Source organism: Diuraphis noxia, unplaced genomic scaffold (genome assembly GCF_037042655.1).
Source record: "Diuraphis noxia isolate RWA-SAM2 unplaced genomic scaffold, SU_Dnox_SAM2 contig0001, whole genome shotgun sequence".
Classification (NCBI taxonomy): domain Eukaryota; kingdom Metazoa; phylum Arthropoda; class Insecta; order Hemiptera; family Aphididae; genus Diuraphis; species Diuraphis noxia.
Genome location: NW_028301711.1, coordinates 105207554 through 105225000, shown reverse-complemented (window position 1 = coordinate 105225000; position 17447 = coordinate 105207554). Strand labels below are relative to the sequence as shown.

The following is a 17447-nucleotide window of genomic DNA, read 5'->3' as shown; positions in this document are numbered from 1 at the left end:
TTTTAATGGCATTGCTATATAGAAATATTTTGTTAAAAAAAAAGAATTTAGTATCCTAAATTTTATTGTTATTCTTTTCTATTTAAAAATATTAGATATTAACAATACTTAAACATATATTTATACAGAATATCCTGAAGATTCATGGCTTCGAAGATTATTACTATTCCAAGAAATTATACTTTACAGATTCGGGTTTATAATATGTAATTCAAAAACTAATGGAAATGAATCATATCATAATCAATATATTCATCTTACAGGTGAGTAGTTAATATTAGTGTAAAATCTTATTATCTTTTCTTCGATAACTCTAATGTTTTTCTTGCCTATTGAAGTATTTTTAAAGTATGATTGAAGTATATACTTGAAAAATGCATAAGTCAAATTATTATTTAACCTTTGAGATTCCAATCGAAACTTGACTGTAATATATTCAAAGTATGCAGTATTTTAGATATTAGTATTTAATACACGTATTTGAGATGCAATTGTATCGTGTATCGAGATATATAGTTTTAAGGTGGCTGGATCAAGTACAAATAATCATTTAAAACCAAGCCAAAAGCTAAACAAAAATGTAAGACTTGGGTTTGACGGATTTTAATTTTGAAAACTAATTGAAAGTCTTCAACAACTCTACTAAAGTATGGCCGTGGAAATTTATCATCATTACAAAAATTAATGCCGTATATAAATATATATATATATATATATATATATATATATATATATAACACAAATTCTTATTTTTAAATTGTTAATATTTTATCGAAGAATTAGTAAAAATAAAATCCTCTTGACCATTCCCTAACTAACACAATGACTAATTAATATTCATTTTTAAAATTAAAATCGGTCGAATCCAAGCCCCACAATTTTGTCTTGCTTTTTTGGAATTGTTGTCATTTAAATAGTATGGTATTTATTTAGAAAAAAGTGAATTGCGCTTAGAATTTGTATTCATACACTCAAAATCTATATCAATCTGAAATTAGAATTATTTTATTTTTATTCAGGTAAATTATATACGTATATATTTATATGCTTATATATTTGAAAAGAAAAACAAATTATTTATTTCTGTTGAAACATTTAAATTTATGGTAGTGCAGCGTCCCAGCATACAAGTGGACGAAGGACGAGGTAGATGGTTTGGGTGAAATAAGTATAACAACTTGGCTTGTGACTAATTATTAGATATTTATTTGCTTTTGACTTGAACAAGACACTATTACTGATAAGACACTGCTAGTAGCTTAGCTGTCGAAGACAGTTGACACTGATAAAAGTATTAAATGGCTCCAGTAATTTCTTAGTCCAAAGATTATTTAGTTAAAAATATTCTATGTCCAAATGATTAAATTGAAATTGTGACTGTCGTGAAGGTGCTTGCACCGACTCTGGTGGCTCACGTCTGCTTTTTGTCTATTCGGGGCTCTCCTATATAGTCTTACTCTCTGCGTTTCCTCTCCTATCGATAAGATAAGTATGTGCCCATGGTCGAATCGTGCAAATGCGTACGCGCGTATCTCCAAGATACCGTAGCATCCCACGTTCACGTGGCCGTTTGGTTCACATCCTCCTATTCGCGATACGTAATCTCAATAACCCAATACCCATATAAGTTTATCTAATAATGATCCCAATTGTTTTCCTGTCAACACGATAATTTTGTCCTATGGGTTTCTCTTAGTTTGGCATTCTACTCACACCAGCTATCTCACACATTGATATATGGTAGGTGAAATCATATGCCCCAGGGATACTTACGTAGGTACATCTACGTGTACATGCGTATTTAGTTATCTCAGCGGGACGTCAGTACATAGCAGTAGCTACACTATTGTAGGCCAATTTTGAAAGAAAAATGATCATTTTAATATACATATATTAATTTAAAATAGGTAACTCATAAATAACTAAAAACACCTAATCTATAATTCCAAATAAACACGATTAAACAAACATACCAAACTATAACCAAAAGACTGTTTGTATGTTGGCCATTCATCAATGATATCTTGAATAGTTTTGTTTTTCGCTTTATTTGGACTTCCTTTACAGGCTCTATATAAAATGTATGCCATTGCTTGACACTATTTAATTCAGCAGCTGTAGAAAAATCTTCACCTTAATGTTTTAAATTGGTGCCAATTTCAATTGTTAAATTGTTTTAATTTACCTTCTGATTCATCATGAGACAATTCTCGAATAGAGTTGGCATTTGAGTTATTTTCATACAATTTCAATTTCTTAGGACCACTGCATAAGTTATAACGGCGCAATTGGATATATGGTGTTTTGATATTTTTGATACAGCAGTCCCTTAGGTCATTGCTTGGGTACATAAAGTTAAAATGTTTTCTAAAAAAAGTTGAAAAAAGTTGAAAACTTTTACAATTTTTTATAACAAGAATACAAACCTTTATTTCAAATTTGAAAACTTCAAAAGTACCAACAGAGATTTGTTCAAAGAGTTTAGGTGACGCATGTATTTTCTGTTGAATCAAATGCTCAACACGTTTTCCTCAATTCATCAGTAACAGGGGCGGCTTTAGTTCTTTGATTGAGAAGGGGGGCAATATTATTTTTTATGTATATATTTTTTTCTTCTCCGTGCCACATTTGAACCTGGTGATATGTTCGATATATATGCTGTTTTAAAGCCTCTTTTGATGGTGGTAAGCTTGCCAATTTGAATTTATTTCCAGCCGTTTTTCGGGTGAATAATAAATATCGATATTCGTCTATATTTGTTTGACTTTGTGGTGCACCATATAATTTTAATGTGTATCTTTCCCCAGCTTTAAAAATGTTTTCAGGTGTGTAGTTTGGACAGTTAAATATATTTACTATTTCTTGAAGTTCTGGATATTGGTTGAGAAGTTTGAAATGTTTTAATTTTCCAATATTATAGAAGCATGAAACAGTATCGCATCCACTTATAGCATGTAAAAATAAAATTGATATTTTTATGCCATTAACCTTTTGGATATCTTGAATTGAATATATATTATTTTCATTTCCTCCATTTCCTGGTTTTAAAAATACGATCTGATTTTCTACCGGTGTAAGAGCTATTAATAAAACCAGTAAATCGATATCTTGACCAATAATTACAACAACAGATTGACTTTGTGCCCTCTTTATAGCTTCATTTACAATTACAGTGTCGGCATCGTCATTGGCTTGTTTAATAATGTAACCTTTACCTATCAAATATGAAGACAACATTTGTATCAATCTACTTTTGTTTCTTATATTTGATAAGAATGTAGAACCATATTTTCATCAAATAAAATGTCCGCCGAAGTATTTTTTACACGCTGATTACGTTCCATATTTTTTGTACTTGTCGAGCTTTCATTGTAGCCGTCAAAAACTATAACTGCATTGGTCCCAAAATGTTTTGTTATATAGGATAAGTACAGTTGAAAAATTTGATTGAAAGTTAAATTTAATTGCCACACAACTCCATGTAAAAGAAAACCACCATCTATTACATATAACGCATATAACATATAAAATAAATCGTTTAATTGTTTTTTCTCTTCACCACTAATTGTAAATGACTGTAAAATAATATTTGATAACGCCAAATGGACCAACGTATGTCCTCTTACAGCTCTGGAGTATGCATGACCAGTGAGCATTTTATCTGCAGTTATCGGTGTATAAATTGTACTAAAAATTTCCTTTAAGCCACTTCCTGCCATTATATATCCAACCGCGTAAGAACGACATAAGTAAATGAAAACCTCCCAACCGAACAATGACATTTGATAAATTTGGACTTTTTGCTACTATATCACGAGCTTTGATATAGAGGGGCTGGTTATGACACAGGTATTTTGGTCCAATGACGAACATTTTTTAATGTGAAATGTAAGACAGTATTTATAGTGTCGTAATTGCTTGGAGGTAAATTTACAAATGGAAGTGGAACTATTCTTGACTGTGAAAATGGTTTATTCTGTGTTATTTTCGCCATAAATGCATTCCATCCTGGGATTGAAGGATTGTTGATAAACTTTCATAATATCCACAGCAAATGAGGCAAAGATAATTCAACTTATTCATCTACACCAAAATTATTTAAATTGTCAAACATAATATTTTTAATACCATCTTTGTCAGCTGGTTCTAATATTTTTATATTTATTTTTCGTAAATTTCCTATATCTTGTGACGATGGCATTATTTTGAGTCGATTTATTTTATCTACTGGACAAACTGAACTAGTAGGTGTCACACATTGTTTACCGCCCATGCTGTGAAAAGTATTTAAACCATCCAAAGTATTAATATTAAAATCGTCGTTGTCAAAAATAAATTGGGAAAATGAATTCGGTAAAATATCTGGCTGTGGATGATACAACGAAGATGCTTCGAATAATAATGCTTCGCGATAGGATGCGCAAAAACCAAGATTGCACAAAATATTAATAATATTTTTAGATTCAAATGTTCTATGTAACATGACTGAAAGGCCTAATTGTAACGGTGATATGAATGATTTTGGTCTTGTTGCAGCCAAAATTGAATGAGCTATCGCAGTACTTTTTCTTGTAAATTCAGTTCTTTTTTTTTTAGTAATGATAACTTCGTCTAAAAATACTTTCAGAGTATTTGGTACAACCGTATCAACATTAAAAAAAAAATCAAAACAAGAATTATACGAAGTAAGGTCATGTACCTGTGACCTAATATCCTCTCTAATTATTTCTGCTGCTGTGTATATTATTCTTAATCGTTCTTCCTCAACGTTACTACTTCTATTTGAATACCAATTTTCATTAAGTATCCGATTACTGACCGATTTGAAACAAAACGTTGTACCTATTCCGCTACTAATGATAATATCACTGCCATACTTTTCCATCAACTTTTTACTCACTGTTTTTTTATCGGGCTTATAGCCATCAAGATCTTCAATAAGATCGTCTATTGAAAATTGACATTCCTCGATCTCTTCAATATATTTAAAAATGATATCCATAGATTCTGATATATTGCTTACCTCGGGTCGTCCTCTTTTTTGTGTTGAAATGGAAGAAATTCGAGAAAACTTCACATAACAGTCATGGTGGTAAATTGCCTCGGCAGCTTCTAGATCAGGTTCACTAATAACCCTTTTCCAAACTATTTTACCAAACTCGTCATCTCTATTTAACGCCATTTGTAGTATACTTCCACGCAAAGTAAGACTTCGAACATTAAATACTTTACGACGTTTATTTGCGGGTTTTTTATTTTCATTTTTTAAAAAATTATCATCAATATTTTCCGCACAAAAAAAAACACGTTAATTTGATATTAAATAAAGGACGAGCGGAGCGCAACTGTGTTTTTATAGGCGATTTAATTGGGACATCACTATTATTAGTAATCTCATCCGGTTTTATACGATCAATTCTCGCGTAATGTTTACGACAATTAATGTGTACTTTAATAGAATCGAGTCCTCGCAAAACACTTATCTTTTTCATCATTACGCACAACACTCGCGTGTTGCGTGTATGAGAGATATTATACCTTTTCTTTTTACAACAACAAAATCATTGACAGTTAATTCGTTGTCATAAATAAAAAAACGGTATCAGACATCACGATTACTTAATATTAATAATACGCTGTGGAAAATAATCAGCAAAGAGCATACGAGCGATATTCATACGTATTACGCACTGTAAAACAGCGAAGATACAAAATATCTCCGTTAGAATGCGACCCTCCCGTCTGCGTCGTTCAACAATAAATGGTTATTAATAACTAATAAGTAATAACAATAAATTAGTAGTGTTATCGGGAAAGGACACAACGGTTGGGTCAACTGAACAGCCACATACAGAACTCCCACAATATAATTATATAAAATAAAATTCAATGTAGGTACCAACATGCTATAAAAAAATATTTATATTTTAGTAAAATATAATACGCGGTGTATAATATATATTATATGATTATAAAATATTTAAATTGTTTATAATATAGCGTATATCAATAATAATGTATATTTGTAATATGTTAATATATAAAACAAACGTAAATATTGCGTTTTCTAGTGGGACACAAGTGTGACGCGCCGCCTACGGGCAGCCTATATATAGTATTATAGCGCGCCGCGTTTAATATTATAAGACATGGTTAAATTTTGCTCTTAACCTATTCAAGCTACAAAAAAAAAAAAAAGCGGGTAAGTCGTGTATGGCGCTCTGCTGTACAGTAGGTTACTGTAATGGATTGAATTAAATTTGAATCCATTGATATTATATCATTGTATACAAAAAACGATTCTGAGCGAAGACGGTTTATCTGTCTAGGATATATTATAGATTATTAAAAATTTTCAAATCTTAGATTTAAAAAGAAAACATTTTATGAATTTCTAGTTTGAAATAATTTGCGAATTTTCGTGATTTTTACATATGTTGTCAAAATTCAAACTTTGAATGCTTGTAAAAAAAAAATTGTGACTATGTATTCCTTTTATTTTGCAACTGCTATTGTAAAAATATGTTAGGAGCCTTGTATTAAATTTTCAAATCTTAGAATTAAAAAGGAAAACTTTTATGAATTTCTATCTAAGATAATTTGAACATTGCCGTTATTTTTACGCATTTAGTCAAAATTTGAACTTTAAATGCTTATAAAAAAAAATCGTGCCTACGAATTTTTAATATTTTTTAACTTCTATTGTTACAATGTGTTAGAAGCCTTGTATTAAATTTTCAAGCTTTTCTACCGAACAAATAAATTTTTATCGATATTTATAGAAAAAAAAACTAAAAAAGTTGAAAAATTAAAATGTCAGTAAACAGCTCAAAACAAATCTAAATATTTTGAAAATTTTATCAAATGTATAAAACGCCTAAATAAACATTCAGTAAAAATTTCAAGTATCTGCGGTAATTTGTTTTAGAGTTACACCAAAATAAGGAAATCGCTAAAAGTGAAAATCCAATGTTGTAAAAATTTAAATTTCAAATGCTCATAAAAATTTAATTTGAATTTCCGGTGGAATTTTTATTTGTGATAAAGATTGAAAAACTTGTAAGGAATCTTGTATTAAATTTTTAAATCTTAGATTTAAAAAGAAATTTTTTTATGAATTTCTAGCTTAAAATAATTTGTGAATTTTCGTGATTTTTACGTATTTTGTCAAAATTCAAACTTTGAATGCTTATAAAAAAAAATTGTGACTATGAATTTCTTTTATTTTTCAACTGCTATTGTAACAATATGTTAAGAGCCTTGTATTAAATTTTCAAGCTTTTCTGCCTAACAAATAAATTTTTATCGATATTAATTTAAAAAAAACTAATAATGATCGAAAATTTGAAATGCCTATGAATAGTTCAACTTAAGTCGAAATTTTTTGAAAATTGCATGATGGATAGAATATAGTTATATAAACATTCGGTGAAAATTTCATGTATCTATGGTCATTTGTTTTAAAGTTACATCAATAACTAAAATCGATTTTGTCGAAAAATGAGTGTGCGTTAAATTTCCCGTTTTTCCCTTAATTTTTAGTTTGTTTTTCTCGATTATTTAGAAAAGTATTAAGAATTTTTTACTTTTGACCCCCTAAAGTACCAACTATATTCACTTTCTGATCGAACGAGGTACTGAAGTCAAAAATCGAAGCATTTTTACTGCCCCAAAACGTGATGACAGACACAAAAAAAAAAAAAAAACACACATCATGGTAAAATCAATACATTCATTGCTCCGCTCAGAATCTAAAACAAACCATATTTGTTTAAAATTTTATCAGCTACATTTTTGTATAGAGGTATTTTTGATATAAAATTAATGTTTTCAAAGATAGTTTGAAAAAACTGAAAAATCGCACTTAAAATCCAAGATGGCGGACACTTCTGGACCTCGGAGGAATGGCGACTTTTTTTTGGTTAATCAGGATCTATAACCAAACTTTTTGCAAAGTTTCAAAGCTTTCCGATTTAATTCCTCAAAACACAAATTTTGGAGCTTAAATGACTGGACTAGTTAGAAACCTTGTAATTTCAAATAATAATAATGTTTTTTAAAAATATTTTATAAGAAAATTTAAGAAAAGTTTTTTTCACATTGGATACGAGTTGATCAATGTTTTTATATTGGTTTCTTATTTCTTCAGCAACACGATGAAGCCCCCGTGTGTTAAGCAAGGTTGCATGAATTATTTTAGTGCACAAATTTTGAATCGCTTTGCCTTAGCTATTAAATATCTTACTTTATTATTATGTCTTTTACATTAAATTAAGAATGCTCATTTTAATTATGTTCAATATAAATTAGATATTATCTTTATTTTAACATAATTTTCTATTTATTCTAGTTCAATAACAAAACTTTAAACCAATTAACTAAATTCATAACTTATACCATATTTTTTCTGAGTGTATTTTGTCAAAATTTGAACTTTAAAAACTTATAACAAAATTGTGACTATGTATTATTTATATTTTTTAAGTGGCATTGTAACACTATATTAGGAGTACTTACTTAAAAGCTTTTTTACCACGAATACAATTTTATAGACATTTATAATAAAAAAAATTTAAATTTCAAAATACTTAAAAATATTTGAATTATTTTGAAAATTGTATGAACTATAGAAATTGCTAATTTAAGTAGTCAGTGAAAATTGCATGTATCTACGATAATTGTTTTTTAGACTTACACCAATATCCAAAATCGATTCTCTCAAAAATCATTATCATCTCAAGTATCATATAAATGTATACAAATTTTTACTAAGTGAAAAACCTGATGGTTGTAGGGTGGGTGTCAAATTGATAATTGTATAGGTTAGGTCCTTACCTAACCTAACCTAACCTAACCTTTTTTTTTTTTGTTTTTTGTTTGAACCACGGCGCTACAGGGTGGCACTTCACCCGTGGAGGGTCGTCCTTCCCCCTTCATCCGTATCATTTATTAGATGACAAAACAATGTACATCAATATACATACAAAATAGCATTATCGTAAAGTACGTTATAACATTAAAGAGCTTCGGTCCACAAAAAAGAGAGGGCTCTATCCCTCTTATCTTGTGGTCCGCTCCCCCTCGAATTTTCTTTGCCAAGACCGGAAAGTCTTCGCGCCTGACGTTTACCAGAATTGCCGGGGGTCTAGAGTGTTTGATTGGTTTAGGCACCAAGCGTGTTGATTGCGTGCCGTCCTCAGAAGCCGTGCTCGTAGATCCTGTTGCCCTGCTGGTTACCAACTTGGGTCCCGCATTTATGGGGGGTTTTCTTCTGACTACCTCCGACCACTGGCTGTTTGGTACCTCCAGGTGTGACGTAGTGTGTATCTTTTCCACAATTTCTGTTATTGCATCGATTTTTCCACTTTGTTCCACCAGGCGTGCGTGGATATCCATGGTGCGAGCCCCTTGTTCTTCTACCGACAAGTCCGCTGCGCCACCACCAATACCCCGTTGTCTTATGCCCTCTTGAATGTCGTTTAGAGCCTTTGTCGTTTGCGCGTGCTGCTGCAGCTGTTGTTGTTGTAGAATTTTTAATCTTTGCTCCTGGGCATCTGGGTTCCTTACCATTCCTAGTTTCTTTGCAAGGTTCGCAAACTCCCTAAGCCCGGCACCTACGGCTTTGACTCCTGTTTTCACGTCGAGCTTAGTATTTGGGGCTGCGCGAACCGCTGCCTCTAGTGTCTCCAGTTGAGCCATAGTATCCTCTAGCAGTTTAGTGTATTTTGCTTCCGCTTGCGAACGGGACAGTGAAGCGGGTGCAGTTGCCTCAGTGGCTTTCCGGCCACTGGAGAGAGCCTGTTTTGCACCCTCTCCGGCAGTTGCATTACCAGCTCCATTTCTGGCGGTAGAAGCCTGCCTCAGCACTTCTACACTTTTAGTGCTTACGGGTGATGACGACACCTGGGGCGAGCACCGTCCCCCAAACCGCCGGCTCTGGGGTTTCCGAGGCCCCTGTAGCAGTAACATCAAGATTGCTGGTTGTACTCATCATGTATGTTGGTATGTGGCTTGGCCGCCACTGCCGGCGCCAGCCTAGCGTCAGTTGTCTTTGTTTCCGGTCCTTGTGCCTGATCTCCCAGGACACCGGGGGTCGATCGCTCCTCCGGCGGTGGTTTGCGGTTTCCTTCCGTGTCCTTTTGCTGTTGCTAGCAGGTGGACAAGACCTGCCGACCAGTTAAGGTCAGGCTATGTGTTTAGGTCTAATTTAGACCGGGATCACTTTGTAAGACTCAGTTAAGAGCCCGCAAGCCTCCCCGCCACGACAAGGCGGATCCCGTGGGGAGGAACCTAACCTAACCTAACCTTTTTTTTTGTCTTTATCATGGCGCTAGAATTAGAGGGGAACCACACTCTGCCGAGTCGTGAACCTTCCCTCTAATCTATCCATATCCTTTATTAAAGAGAAAACATTACAATAATTTAGTTTACAGATATTGAAGGGCTCTACCCCTTCTGCTTTCACCTTCGGTGCACATTATAATTCTTAACTACGCGATTCGTTAATATAGTCAATTCAGCATTCTTCTTCTTTCCGCCTGCCTCTCTTCTTCTTCTTTTGTGCCCAGGGATTTTGCGACGAATGTTTTCACCGCCAGCCAATTCCTCTTGGACTGCAACATGATTTGTACAATTGATTCCGCTCCGATATCACTTCCTACATTGACTTCGAGGCTCCTCCTCTCCCGCCACCATCTATCACACATGAAAATCGTGTGTTCCGCATCATCGACAGGGGCTTGACAGTCCACGCATTCCGAGCTTGCACGAATTTTGTATTTGTTCAGGTAGTACCCGAAACATCCATGACCGGTCAACATTTGGGTTAAGTGGAAGTCTACATTTCCAAAACCTCTATTTGTCCATATATCTATATCCTTAATGAGTCTTCTCGTCCATCTTCCCTTTTCTGACTCGTCCCATTCTTTTTGTCAATCCCTGTATGTACTTTTCCGTAACTCCTGCTTATTTACTTCAAGTTCACTTTTACTTTGTCTGTATTTCTCCTGCCTTTCTCTAGCCACGAGGTGTGCCGGGATGGTCCCTGCCACCACCAATATTGCTGGTGTCGAAACCTTCCGATACGCCATAGCTATACGCAGAGCCATTTTTCTCTGTGGTCCTAGTAACGTATTTATATTTTTCTGGAATTTTAAAGCTCCTGCCCATATCGGCGCTCCGTAAAGTAGCTGGTTTTGAACAGTAGATGCTATTATTTTTCATTTGTCTTGTTTTGCTCCTCGTACATTTGGTAAGATTCTTTCTAAGGCACCGGCTGTTTTACCTGCCTTAACCGCTGCATATTTAATATGTGATCCGTAACCGAGTTTTTTACTGAGTTCTATACCCAAATACTTAAGCTTTTCCTTCGGTTCCACCCTAATGTTATTGATTTTGAACACTAGTTCTCTGTAACCTCTCTTTTTGGTAAGCATAACGCATTCTGTTTTATCTGCCGCCAGCCTTAAATCATTCTCCTTCATCCAATCGGATATCTTATCTAACGCCTCGTTCGCCCTTTCTTCTAGAATATCGGTTGTCCGTCCCGTCACTATAAGGGCCACATCATCAGCGAGGTGGATGAGTTTCCCTGCACACCTAATAGCTGCGTGTCTAAATCCATATGTAAGAGCTTGTCGTACATAATATTCCACAGGGTCGGTCCGAGAACCGATCCCTGCGGCACCCCACACGTTACATTCTTACTTTTGTCTTCTCCGTATCTTAGTTGCCTATTATATAGGTACTCCCAGTTAGCCGAGTTAAACGCGTTGGCAACATCCAGAGCTACCAACACGCACAGTTCTCTTCGACGCAGCGGACCTGAAGACGCGTTATCCACCTTCTCCATTGCTTTGGAGATGGCATCGGTCGTCGATCTCCCTCAACCTAACCTAACCTAACCTAACCTTTTTTTTTGTTTTTTTTTTTACATGCAATCGACACATGGGGTGGTACTAACCTAGCGGTCATTTCACCCCCATGAGCCATCATTTAGTGTCGCGCCGGTTCAATCTCCCGACTTAATACCTTACATTTTGATTTACAATTTTTTTTTTTTTTTTTACATCATGGTGCCCTATGACAGTCTCCTAGTTACTATCTCACAAGTATTTTGGTTATGTTTGCTGTTCTGTCTGCTATCTTGCTATCTCCGTTGTCTCGTTGGCTCTCGGTTAACTTCTCGGGCCGACCGGAGTCCGCCGCCCTAGTTGTTCCCGTTCGTGGCTGTTCCTCAGGTTTGCGCGTTTGTCTGCCTCCTCCTCTCCTCTGCTTCCTTTTTCCTCGTGATCTCCACTATCACATCGGTGATTGTGTCCCAGTTTGCCTTTGAGGTGAGCATCGTCGGGATGAGACTGTTGGGAGTTAAGTCTATGTCCAGCTTCATCTCTACTTCTCTCCTTTTCATGCGCCAAGCGTCACATTTGAATTCCGTGTGTTCGGCATCGTCCACTGGTTCTCCACAGAATCAGCATTCAGATGTTTCTAGTTTTCCGAATCTCTTTAGATCTGCGGCGAAGCAACCGTGACCGCTTAGGGCTTGGGTTAGATGGAAGTTAGTTTCCCCGTGATGGCGGTTCATCCAAGGCCCGATTTTGCCTTTGACAGCGTGTGTCCATCTCCCGTTTTTGCACGTGTCCCATTCGGTCTGCCATGTTTCCAGGATGTTTTCTTGCGGTTTTCCTTGTTCCCTGTTCCTCTTCCGGTCGTGAATTTGTTTCCTTTCTCTAGCGAGCAGGTTTAGAGGGGTGATGCCCGTGATGACTGACACCGCTTCCCTCGAAATCGTGCAGTACCCGCATGCCACTCTCAGGCATATTCGTCTCTGCACTTTTAGGAGTTCGGTCCAGCCTTTCTCGCTCATTTCGTCTGCCCATACTGGAGCACCGTACAGCATCACTGAGTGTGCTACGTTGCTCAGCAGTTTTCTCTTTGTCTGTTTTGCGGCACTGATGTCGGGCATTATGCGTGCCAGTCTTTTTACAATGTTTCCTGCCCTGGCTGCTGCGGTCCTAGCGTGTTGTGTAAATTTCCACTTGCTGTCTATGTGTACCCCCAAGTATTTGATACATTTCTTGGCGGGCACGTGGTGTCCGTTTACGATAATGTCCATTCCGTTATGTGTTCTCGTTTTCGTTATAATCATGGCCTCACATTTTTGTTCGGCCAGTGTCAGTCCTACGCTCGTCAGCCAGTCGTGGGCTACCTTTGCCGCTGAGGAGAGTAAGTATTCAAGGTCGATCGAATCTTTAGCTCTAGCGACTAGGGCGACGTCGTCGGCAAACGCCAAGTATTCCACTCCCGGAGGTAATCGCGTTCGCAGCAGGCCGTCATAAAGGATGTTCCACAGGGTGGGCCCTATCACGGACCCTTGTGGTACTCCACACTTGACGTCTATTTTCTTCTCTTTTTCGCCTTCTCCAAAAATGAGAGTTCGGTTTTCTAAGTAGCTGCCGATGATGTTTTGCATATATCCGGGGGCCTCCTTTTCATATATTGCATCCGTTATTGCCTTCCAAGGGGCGGAGTTGAAGGCGTTCCTGATATCCAACGTCAGTATACCGATTTTTTGATTTGGCCTGATGGTGTCCTTCAGCGTGTTGAGGGCCTCTACAGTGGAGCATCCTTTCCTGAAGCCGAATTGCCTGTCGTGAAGTCCGTCATTTGCGTCTAGGAATTTTCTTAGTCGGTTGTCTATTATTTTTTCTAGTAGTTTTCCAAGGCAGTCGAGCAGGCAAAGTGGCATGTACGATGACGGTTCGCCTAAGGGTTTGTCTCCTTTCCTTGTGAGTACCAGTCTTGCAGCTTTCCACATTTTTGGGAATGTCCCGTTCTCAAGGCAGGTGTTGTAGACCTTGATCAGTGCTTCAGGATTTAGTTTTACTATACTCTTGACGATTTCGTTTGGGATCCCATCCGGTCCTGGAGTGATTTTTGTTTTGAGGCTGCTGGCGGCGTTTTGTAATTCTGCCTTGTCTATCTTCCAATTAGGATGGCTGTACATGTTCGGTGGCAGATTGATTTTCTCTCTAATCAGATTTTGTGGAAATAGCCCGTCGACGATGTGGCGCAGTCTGCCCGGGATGTGCAGCTCTGCGATCGGGGGTGGTCTGGTGAGTTTGTCCATCACGATTTTGTACGGGAGACCCCACGTGTCTTTCTGGACCAGGTCGCAAAGGTTTCTCCAAGCAGTCTCTTTTGCCCTCTTTATGGCGTATGCCAGTTCGCGCTTTGCTGCTTTGGCGTTTGCTTCATCTTCGGTGCTACCTGCTTGGCCGTGTTTCTTCCTCTTTCGCTGGAAGACTCTTCGGAGGTGGTTTGCGTTGTTCCGTAGCGCGTTTATCTCCGGATTCCACCAATGTACGGATTTTCTGTCCTTCCCACCGCTTTGGCCTGGCGTACGACATTTGTTTATGGCATCTGAGAGTGCCTGTGCCATATGATTTGCCTCTGTGTACTTGTCCAGGGTTCGGGCCAAGTGGTCTGATTTGAGCAGCGTCTCGAGTTTCTTGACATCGATCTTGCGGTTTCTGCGTGTTTCGGTATTTGATGGTCTGGTGGTAGTCTCAAACAAGATATAATAATGATCGCTCAAAGTCTCTCTATCTAGGACTTCCCACTTTGTCATGTTTTGGGCCGTGCGTGGGGTTGCAATCGTTAGGTCGATGATTGAACCTTTATGGAAGGTGCTTTTGTTCCCTTTGTTGCAGATCACTAGACCGGCGGAGTTGACCATGTCACTCAGAATGTCGCCTCTTCTGTCGTTTTTCGGGTAGCCCCAGTCCGCGTGTTTTGCATTAAAGTCGCCCGTGAGGAGGATCTCTGTTGTGCTGATCTTTACTGACCTCTCCAACCTTAAAATCCTTATAGTCCTGGATGGTGGAGTTTGATGACCAGTAGCATGAGTACAGTCTCAGGCCATGTGCTTCTACCCACCTAAATCCTACCTCACCCAGTCCCTCGTTGTCTAGTCTCGTTTTTTTGGAGTTGACTATGGCTGCCTTGCCCAATGTTTCGGCGTGCCAGTTTGCTCCTTCTTCTCTGTTATATTCGCTTGTCAATACGAAGTCTACCGCCTCCTCTGCCGCGACTTGATGCAACAGGGCCTGAGCTGCTTTACAGCAGTTCAGGTTTATCTGCAGGTACTTAATCATGGCTTGTAGGCGTTTGGGCGACGCTGTCTGTGTTTGGCCCTCTCCGCTCTTTTGCGCGTAGGTTTGTTTTGTTTGGAACCATCGCTCGCTGATATGCTATGCATTTTCCACTACCTGGATAGTGGTCTGTTTTTTCTTTTATGTTCTTGCATGTGGTTGCCGTGTGTCCTTTGCCTGTGCATAGACAGCATTCGTCCGTTCGGTCTGCTCCAGTGCAGAAATGCTTCCGGTGTCCGTAACCGAGACATCTAAAACACTTGATGGCCCTTATTTCGATCCGTGCTCTGGTGTAGACCCAACCTATTTTCACTCTTCCTTCTTTTTCCAGTTTGTATGCGTCCGTGCTCTTCATTCTGACTGTGGCTCTTTGAGTCCCCATGTATGATGGTCTGAGGCTCTTGACTTGGATGGTCTGGTCGTCTGTGTGTGCGCCTAGTGCGTGGCGGATGTATGTTTCGACGTCCGTGGCAATTGTGACCGAGCCCAAGTCCTGTATCTCCACGTCTTCGAGTTTGATTAATCCGCGCACCCCAGCTCGTGTGCCAAGATTATTTCTCAGCTCGTCTTCAAGTTCCATCCTCTTAGTGTCTTTCTTGTTTAGCCTGATAATGATTTCACCGCTTTTGTTTTCAATTATGGTTGACACTTGAGCGCCTATTTTGTCTACTTCTACGTCGTGCTTTATTGTCTTCAGTATTTCGGCTGCGGTTTCCCCTTCTCCTGGTCTGACCGCTATGGCATCTGGAGGCGGAGGCCTTTGTCTCTTTCTCTTGTTGACTTCGGCTTTGTGCTCTTTGGGGCCTCTTTTTGCCTTCCGGGATTTTTCCACAGTCCACCACTCGTTTACTGCAGGAAATTCGTTCGTGGCCTGGTTGCTGCGCTGAGGCTGGTCTTGTGGGTTTTGTGGGTTCTTTAGACTCTTCCACTCGTTTCTAGTTGGTGCGTTCGTCCTGGGTGTCCTGTGCTCGATAGCTTTCTGTTGATGTTTCAGTTATACTTGTTTTGACAACCCTTCTAGTAGTTCTCCTTGCTTCTCCATAACCTCGCGGATTTCAATAATGGCTTCTCTGGTCTCAGCTAGTGCCGGCGTAACTTCGTCTGTTCCAGATTTCTGTTCGGATGTCTCTCTGAGTAGTGCTTTTTCCGCCTCGTAGTACGCACCTTGTAGGCTACTGGTGGACGTTTTTAGGTTTTCGGTTGCCCCGGTGACCCGCTCGATGGCTTCCAATATCACTGGGGATTAGCTTTTTTCCTTACAGATTTGTAGGTGATCCGTGGCTGCTAGTATGCCGCTGATTATTTTGTACTGCAGCTTGATCGTATGCTTCAGGTTTGTAAAGGCTGCCTGAGTGCTAGCAGGTTACTTACCGGAGTTTGCTGCTGTTAGCTTGTCATGGAGTTTTTATGTGCCTCCCTGGGACACACCTGCCTCAGCACTAGTCGCGTTTGGAGTTGCGGGGGCTAGGCTGGCCACCCCCGTACCCTCGTGGTCGTTTGGTGACGACCTTAATGGGCCCACTACGTTGGAACCTGCTTTTACCCCGGTTCCACCCACTACTGCCGACCCCTGGGGTGGTAACAATATTCCTGTCTTGGACGTTCATATTGAGTTTACAGTGCCTTCTGTCATTTTTACCCTACTGACAGGGGGTTTGCAGTTTTCCTTCAGGGTCTGTTTGCTGGTGTTAGCAGGTGGTTACCGTACCTTCCACCCCCAACCAGCTAAGGTCAGAGGTGGCTCTGGAGGCTCTGACCCCGACTAGTAAAAATCGGGGCTGGTGAGTTGGGTATCTCTTAGCACCGAACGAATTCGGTGAGCCCCCCCCACCGTGTCAAGGTGGGTCCCATCGAGGGGGGAACCTTTTTTTTTTGTATGCTCTCCGTGGCCAACTGGGGGGAACCTTGCCTTTCGGTAATCTTACCCCCAGAAGGCCGGAAGCCGTTTATTAAACAACAACAACGTTGGACAGTGGCGGGTCAATCTCCCACTCACTGGTCCTCACAATATTAATTTACACAGTGAAGGGGCTCTATCCCCTCAAAATTACCCTTCGGGCCACATCACAAGTACTTAACTACTAATTATTTGCTGGAACCCGCTGACGTTGACGCTTCTCTTCCTCTCTTACTTTTTGGACGTTGACCACGTAAAAGCACACTGCGTCCCATTTTTCCCGGCTTTCAATCATCGTCTTCACCGCTGTTTCCGGAGTAAATTCTTTGTCCGTACTCACTTCAAGCTTTCTGCGTTGTCTCCACCACCGATCACATTCAAAGATCGCGTGCTCGGCG

The 17447-nt window shown here is 38.7% G+C and overlaps 1 protein-coding gene across 3 annotated transcripts in view; it reads left to right on the top strand.

The window, feature by feature from the left end:
• Positions 1-17447, top strand: part of LOC107169616 (GATOR complex protein Iml1-like) — a 64958-nt gene that overhangs the window by 42321 nt on the left and 5190 nt on the right. For 2 of the 3 annotated variants that reach the window (XM_089216435.1, XM_089216436.1), the window contains one exon: positions 129-263. In XM_089216435.1, coding sequence (XP_089072561.1) covers positions 129-263 — 135 coding nt within the window. Of the gene's footprint in view, positions 1-128; positions 264-1019; positions 1147-17447 lie in introns of all 3 variants that reach the window. The other variant, XR_016189525.1, reaches the window with a different exon arrangement.